The sequence below is a fragment of the Lutjanus erythropterus genome, chromosome 13 (assembly GCF_056507025.1).
Source record: "Lutjanus erythropterus isolate fLutEry1 chromosome 13, fLutEry1.hap2, whole genome shotgun sequence".
NCBI lineage: Eukaryota > Metazoa > Chordata > Actinopteri > Lutjaniformes > Lutjanidae > Lutjanus > Lutjanus erythropterus.
In genome coordinates this window covers 17579752-17588047 of record NC_139329.1, presented here as the reverse complement: position 1 = coordinate 17588047, position 8296 = coordinate 17579752, and the positions used below count along the sequence as shown (strand labels likewise).

Sequence of the window (8296 nt, the reverse complement as noted above, 5' to 3'; positions counted from 1 at the left end):
CCGGTTTTTGCTTTTGTTTCTCCTTCTTTCTGTTGAATTTCAACTATATAAAACAAGTAATAACTTCAATAAAAAAGTAAAAAGTTAGAACATTCTGAACAGAGAAGCAACCTCAGATTCCTCCGAGACATGCCATGGACCTATCTGATTTACAGGACAGACTGATGGCTTCACTTTCACATGCAATTTACATGCGATCAAATGGATTAAGACTCAAATTCCCTACAGCCTTTGCGGAGTAAACAACGTCACCAACGACTTGCTCACATAGGGCTATTGATTGGTCAAGATCAAAAGAGGGGCGGTGCTACGTTTACACAATATCGTACATCCGGTTTGTCAATCTCGTTAGAGTGATGCAGACTAATACAGGAAGTAAAAGGTTTTGCCAGAACTAAAGCAAAATGTTAGATGACATGAGGTGAGCTCTCTTTTACTTCTAAAGCCACTTCTGATAAGTCAAATTTTCATACAGAAAATCTGGGACCAGGTAGTCTTGCAGCACAGATAAACTATATACACTGAATAAAAGGAGGGAGGTGTTGGGTTGCTAACAGAAGCTACTTTTCTAAATTTCAAGAAATCAAAACTGTCTTCATTGCAGAACATGTCTTTCCCTCTCCTCACCCTATTTCCTGTCAATCTATAGATATTCTACCCAATAAATGCTAAAGAGCCCCCCAAATCGTTCATATAAAATTTAAATAATATCATAAAAAGTTTGCAAATACAACAAATTCTGTTTGGAAATGTAAACTTAACCTTCAGCCCAGCATTTTACCAAAAGTGCTTCTTCTATTATTGCAATTTTGTTAGAGTGCGTCTTCTTCACTTTGTGTTTATTTTCAGTGACCTTATGTCTTTAATTTGATCTTTGCATTTTCCATCTCTAACTTTTTTAAGCAACTCACAATTTCCAGCTTTATTTATTTTAATATAAGTCATTAATATGAAGGCTAAAAGAACATATATTTAAAATCTTTTAAATAGTAGATGACGCTTTAATTCTGAAAACTCATACCGGAAATCATAGCATTGTGATTGCTGTACAACACGATATGTACTGACAGGCATGTTGACTGAATGGCAGCTTGTGTGTATCAGTTGATAGTTGCTAACTAACTGTAACAGCATCAGTGTGGATGAGCAGGTTTACCGGAGGCTGACAGTAATGTTGTGGAGCTCAGCAGCAGCGGCTCGGCGGGGAGGTGTCACACTCCTCCGCTGCTGCTCCCTCACAGTCACCGGCGGGACACTCACAGCGCCCCGCTGCCGTCTGCGCACTTCTGCGTCCTCACATGGAGAGGTGAACCAGCCTCTGAAACGGTGGGCTCTGGAGGTGAGTCCCTTCAGCACGGTACGGGCACAGCTGGACTGCAGCATCTCCGTCCGCCCGTTGGACCCGCATGCCTTCCCGGAGGCAGACCGAGCCTTCGTCACCGTCCACGGGACAGATACCGGGCATGACGTCGGTCTGGATCACCTACAAGTCCACTATGATGACCAGAGCAAAGAGCTGCTCATCTCAGCCCAGAAGGTTCACAGAAGCGTGTCAATTGATCTGGCTGCACCTATAAAAAGTAGTGAGTGTCTCCTCTGAAATATGATGCAATCATCGATGAAAATTACCCATTAATTATTGCTGCATAGTTAATCACAATAATATTGAAAATGCAGTATGGCTAAGTACAATATCCAATGCGCAGAAAAGGAAAAATGTGTGTGAAATCAGTATTATAATGAAGTATTGTAGTGATGCATAGATGTCCTGGCCTAAAAATGTATTTCCCCATGTTTATTTGGTACAGACCACAACAAATATCCCATCACATTATCACGTTTTTAATAGTTTGAGTTCAATAAAAATTTAAACTGTAATGCAAAAATGATCTGTCCCACTAATCACATATCGCAGTGTCAATTTTTAGTTAAAATAATGGCTTTTTACTGCATCAGGCAGCTTTACCAGTAATGTTTACACACGATCCAGGGACAATATTGGATGGTCATCAGATTTGCTCAGCTCAACTCAGCAGTTGGCATTATGCTCTGTTGTCTAATAAACTTTTTTTTTTTTTCTCAGATCTCTTCATTTCTGCTCAAGGAGAAGGCAGCGTGCAGGTGAAGAAGATGGAGTGTGATATCTGCAAGGTGCAGACAGAGAAGGGCAACTGTGTGTTGCACTCTGTCAAGGTAGGTGGTGGCATGACAACATAAAGGACTGCTTATTGCAGAAAATAATCATGTAAAACGTGAAGATGCACTGATATGTGTGCATATTACTGTGTGTCATAGATAAGAGGTTTTTCAAAGAGGCAGGCAGATCTCCCCAGGCAGCTATAAACAGTTTCAGGGGAAGCACCTTTTTTTCAAGCTTTGTCTGTCTGTCTTTGTCACTGGTGGATTTTAAGGTTGCACAATTTAAAATTATTGTATCGCAATCTGGTAAAAAAACAAAAAACAAAAACAAAACAAAACTCCAATAATCATAAAAATGCTGAATATCGGTTGTGGTAATCGTTCAGGCTTATAACTGGTTGACCGCCAAATGTATGCTTACAAGTTTTACTAGTTTGATTTATTTTTACTTTATTTACTTTATACATTTTCTGGGAGGCCGTTTATTAATTGAAATTTTCAGGTAAAACTAAGATGCAACTGGCAGCAGCTCCCTGCAGACTTTGTTTCAAGATAATGTTGTGAAGTTCTATTGTATTTAAACATATTGCTTAAAGACATTTCAATGGTTTTGTGTTGGAGTTTGTTATTCTAAATGCTGACACCATTTTATCCTGCATATTTATGCATATTGGTATCATATCTGTTTCCTTATTCACTACTTATATACTACTAGATTCAATTTGTGTTATTGCAAATATTTGACCAATTGTGAATTTGCAAATTTTCATTGTTTTTTCATACAATGAAATGTTACAGAGCTGATATTTGACTGATCAAAGGAACTTTATCAGTTGAAGGAACTTGCTTCAGACTGACAATGTTCACGTTTGGTCCTTTCACTGTTGTTTCTTGTATCTCAGGGTCACCAGGTTGAGATAATGTCCAATGGAGGACATGTTACAGGTGCCGGCACTATCCATGGCAACGTGGACATCATCACGAAAGGAGACAGTGTAAGGACAGCATTACACTCAGCAGTCATTAGAGGGCAGCAGCAGCCTGACTACAGGCTTTGTTAAAATGTGTTTACAGCACTGAGGTTTACAGAACAGCTTTGCTTTGGAGACAAGTTAAATCATACATCACCTGGCTGCAGTCCTGTGAGGTGACGAGTTGTGTGTCTGCAGGCAGTGGATGTCAAGAAGCTCCAGGGAACCATAATGAATGTTTCAACAGAACGCGGCCCTCTGAAGGTCAAAGCCATCTATGCTGAGTCCAGCTGCGTCTCCTCTGGCTCTGGCAGAGTAGAACTTGGGCATGTACATGGTGAGCAAACAGCAGCATCTATTCCTCATCTGTACTCAAGCAACCATCTTTTTTCACCCACCCTGTCCTATGTCCTGTCCTGTCCTCATCTAACCTGTCCGCTTGTCTGTGTGGTTGTTTGTGCTACAGCCAAATTCAAATACAGAGTGGAGAAAAAAAGTTAAATGTTATTTTAAATTAATTCTCCAAAAAGTATTTATTAGGATATATTTGTTAAGATGCAACAGTTTTTTAAGTTACAGAACTGGTTGAAATGTACAGTATAAATAAATGAATGTAGGATTGATGCCAATGTAAACCAGTGTATTGCTCTGTTGCTATTATTATTGCACAGAGTATTGCATAGTTGAATTATTACAGAAAATTACTGCACTGCTTGGTCAATAAAACTATTATTGCTACTATAAATATAACTATTTTTAAGCCTCTGTGCCAGCAAGAGCCATGGCTGGAGGCATTATGTGGTTTCTTGGGTTGTCCATCTGTCCCATTGTCATGAACACAGTATCTCAGGAACTGAAGGAACCTGAAAGAATTTCTTCAAGCCCAAACGACCACCTGAACATAATGATGAACTGATTAGAATTTGATGGTCAAAGGTCACTGTGACCTCATAAAACACATTTTTGGCCATAACTCAACAATTTTTACACACATTATGACAAAATTCATACAAATATCAAACAGGATAAACTGATGAAGTGATGAAGCTTTATATCCAAAAGGTCAAATGTCAGCTTAACTGTGACATCATAATGTTCCACAAAAACTGGCCATAATTCAACACCGTAACTCAGGAACAGAAGGTAAGCGAGTGACCGTATTTCACATTTGGTCGGATCTTGAATCGGTAAATTTGGATGACCACTTCGAAACAGTGCTAATTGTTTAGATCTTCCGTGCTGCTGCCAGGTTGAAGATGTGTGAGAAGCATCTACGTTTTAGTATTTGTAGCTTCTTTGCAGCAACATCTGGTCCAACACAGGGTCACTGGTTTTGCTGATATTGAGCTTCAGGTGATTATCTTTGCACCGTGTGTCCAACCACTCCTTCAGCCTTCTGTATACTTCTCCATTTAAAATAAAAAAAAATTAAATTCAGTCAAAGTCTTCACTACATATATTATATGAATCTGGACAGATGGTTAGTAAAGGTGTAAAACTGCAAAGTGGTAATTCAGTTTTTTTTTTTTAATTCAACCTGCAGCCAGTAAGCTGCTCTGCCAGTAGGCCCTAAAATCTTTATAAACATCTCCTGCCCGTGAGCTGCTGTAGCACACAGCTGCATCACGTTAACTTGGTTGGTCAGGCAGGTCTGTGGCATGTCAGGAATCCTGGGCTCTAATCCAAACAGAGTCTGTTCAACTGTAATGTGGTTTCAATTTATCACAAATTCTGTACTTGTTGTTTGTTTTGGGGGTACCTATAAAACAAATTAGCTGTAAAACAAAAAAAAAAAAAAAAAAAAAAAAAAAAAGACCTGTTCTTTGGAGGTAGAGATTAGAAGACAAACAGCACTGTGACGTGAGGTGAAGAAATGCGTCAGCCACATAGAATTTTAATTTCTTCCTGATACATATGAGCCTGTCATCTTCAGAATTCATGGAACCAATTATGTTGTTGACTTAAGTGATGCAGCTTTATGATGTGTACAGTCCGTGTCATAGGCGTTTCTATGGAGTCATGGGAGTGCCATAAAAAGATTAAATCTGTAAAAGAATAAGAAAAAATTATGAAAGTACAAAAAGACATACATAAAATTGGGCTCTGGATAGACTGTCTCCAGATAATAAATACAATACAATACATACATGTTAGGTAAAATATTTATATTTAAAGCTTAATAAAAGTTTAATAAAAAAATAGATCACTAAGTCATTTTATTTTGAATAAAATAATAGCTGCAAAACATAACAAAGCAGAACAACATTATATGAAATGAGAAAAAACTTCTAGTGAAGACTGGGTCTATGCAAAACTTATTTGAATTACTGAAGGGATCCTTGTAATTTTCTTATCTTTTCTTTTAATGATGTTTTCTCTTTTTTGAGTCTGTTTCTTGACATATATCATAATGTCTTTACATTGTCATGAGTGCTATGTGTATTATTTGCCTGTATTAAAAAAACATAAATATAAAACGTGGAATGTAAAGTGGAAATAATAAAAGCAAATTGCCAAGACTCATGTGACACCTTGGCCCTTCAAGAAACAGCAATAGAGAGAAACCTTTTGACTTATTCTTTTATTTATTTCTCTTTATGTTTCCACATTTTAAATTTACTTATTTATTTTCTTACTTTTCAGATTTATTCTTTTTTAATGGAACTACAACTCCATCCGTTTCCACGGTCTTTACTATTTGAAATTGTTGTAATTTGAACCCACTAGTAACTGCAAATAATCTGACAGTTATCAAACTGACTATGTGCTTCCCTTTGATTAAAAGGTAATGCCACTGTGAAGAATGAGTCTGGAGATACAGTTATAGGTAAGCAAGCAGGCTCTCTGATTGCACAATGAAGCACGTATGGTATCTATCAGTGCCTGGTTAAAAAACAAGCCTGAGCCTTTCTTTGCTTTTGCAGATGGTTCAAATAGTTTCCTGAAGGTTTCTTCTCACAGCGGAGGCATTGATGTCTATGTGGGAGAAGGTGGAAGTGCCGAAATACACAGTCAAGAAGGTAAACATACAGTATAAGAAGAATATTCACCTCATGAACCCCACTTTTCCTTTCCGCTCCATCTGAGTCACATTCTTCTTTTTTTTTTTCTGTTGTACGTAGGAGCGGTGTGTGTGCGTGTCCCCTCCTCGTTGAAAGCTGGGGTGGAGCTCTGTGGCTCGTCGGTGGAGATCAGCCCCGAGGTTGTTCTGCATGGAGTAGAAAACAACACAACTGAAGGCCAAACCACAATCTCTGGTAAGCCACTACTTTTCATTACATCATACAATTAAACTAAGCCCTCCAACAAGTGAACCAACACAGAACGTTCTGTTTCCTCTACATAAACTTTTGTTTGTCTTCTCAGGCTATTTAAATGGACAGTCTCCAGTGGACCAGTGGGTGAGAGCTCAGGCAGACAGAGGCTCCGTCAGACTGAAGACACAAAGCTGGTTTGAGTCCTTGAAGTTGGGGAGCTGAGTGTCAAAATTTCAATTAATAATGCTGCATCACTGCTTTGGCACTTACAGAGACAGACTGTCACTCCTCAAGAGTAGATGTACCTTGACCTCACTGATGTATTTAAAACTCAGGATATACTGTAAATCATCTATTGTCAATGGTATTTATGAAGTATTGTGTAAATCTCTGTACATGCACTGTGTCTGGAAAGCATACTATGTGACTGGACTGGATATAACTATGCACACCAGTGTTGGTTTGTGCTCAACTGTGGTTTTCAATGTTAATTAGCAGTTTCTTGATGATACTTTTGTTATGTTTATTGCATGTTATTGTATGTCTTCTGTATGGTTTATAAATGCAATAAAAATATCTCAAACTATGACAAAAGCATGGAAAGTGGCTTCGAAGAGAGGCAAGTTCAGTCAGACACTTTTACCTTTGCCTCTGTGCTGTCAATTTCAATTATACTTAAGAATGACAAAATCTGTATTTGTCTAGTATTGATGTGACACTAATTGATGAAACAGATCTTTTTCACAGCAGCTATTTTGACATGACACAATTGTTACCAATGATACTAATTAAGGCTCTGTTCAGGTCAAACAGAGTAAGACTGCTACTATTGTGCATGTTGGCTCTCTGGAAAGGCTCTGCTACACTAATTGAAAGACGATCTTAATAAATTGGTTACCACCTGTGTTGACTCTACTATTTCATATCAAAATGGCTGCTGTGAAAAAGGTCTATAATTAAGACAATTTAATCTAAACTGTAAGTACTAACCTGCGACACATTTTCCACAGCCCTCTACATATTCCAAAAGAGCTTTATATCATTCACCCACATGAGCAGCAAAATGACATGATCTAAACTTGTTTTTACTAAAAAGCTTCAATCTCACAGGAACATAAAAAGAGAGAGTGAGTCTGTATCTCCCTGGGAATACTTATTCATTTAAAACAAATCCAAATATTAAAAGTACTTCAGGAACAATAAACCAAATGAAATGAAATTACAAAGTGCTACATAAACAAAGTAAAAAGGATTAACCAAGATTGTAATATAAATACATACAGCTTTTGAATTTATATAGCATAAATAAACTAAATATATATCACAGACACTGCAGAGACAAATCAGTGTTAATCACAAAATATACACATATAAAAATAACTACAATCAATTTTCACAAGCTCTTAAGTCAGACTGTCAAAAGTTCTCATTTCAAATGCTTTGTACTTTCATGTGTGAAAAAGTATAAAGCTTCTTCAATAAATTGATACAGATGATTGTCGTGTTTTAAATGCTAAAAATGCCAAGCCAACATTTGTATGAAAATAATGGTCCAGTTATTGTTAGACACCATTTAGTAATTTCAGAGTTGTGGTAACAGCTCAGACATGGATTTCTCTCTGTAATTCAAAATTAGTTTGCAATTTCTGTACCTGAGTATCATCGAGGGAATAAATCTCAAGACTAAAACTAAACAATATCCACTTAGTTGTTTCTGAGTATAAAACAACTGAGAAGTTACAGACTTTGTACAAAGACGCAATAATAAAATATCATAAAGTGAGCTAAATAATAAAACTATGAACAATAAAGGATCCTAAACTTACCCCCCTGGAAAAGTTTTCCTATGAAAATTCAGTGTGGACATCATATGTTTATGTCCCTCTTATCTAACAAAATTATTAATTATTACTTTTCAATATCATGTGC

The 8296-nt window shown here is 37.2% G+C and overlaps 1 protein-coding gene across 1 annotated transcript; it reads left to right on the top strand.

Annotated features, from left to right (window-relative positions):
* The first annotated feature begins 1034 nt into the window (after positions 1-1034).
* Positions 1035-6961, top strand: fam185a (family with sequence similarity 185 member A). Its single transcript, XM_084734324.1, has 8 exons — positions 1035-1583; positions 2084-2193; positions 3042-3134; positions 3309-3447; positions 5896-5937; positions 6035-6130; positions 6233-6367; positions 6477-6961. The coding sequence occupies exons 1-8, from the start codon at positions 1172-1174 to the stop codon at positions 6587-6589; spliced, it is 1140 nt and encodes a 379-aa protein (XP_084590450.1). The 5' UTR covers positions 1035-1171; the 3' UTR covers positions 6590-6961.
* The last annotated feature ends 1335 nt before the right edge of the window (positions 6962-8296 follow it).

Excerpts from the sequence above, each read along its gene's own strand:
- fam185a (XM_084734324.1), top strand. The coding sequence starts at position 1,172 with ATGTTGTGGAGCTCAGCAGCAGCGGCTCGGCGGGGAGGTGTCACACTC. Across the intron at positions 3,135-3,308 it reads TCATCACGAAAGGAGACAGT|GCAGTGGATGTCAAGAAGCT; the intron begins GTAAGGACAGCA and ends GTGTGTCTGCAG. Across the intron at positions 3,448-5,895 it reads AGAACTTGGGCATGTACATG|GTAATGCCACTGTGAAGAAT; the intron begins GTGAGCAAACAG and ends TTTGATTAAAAG.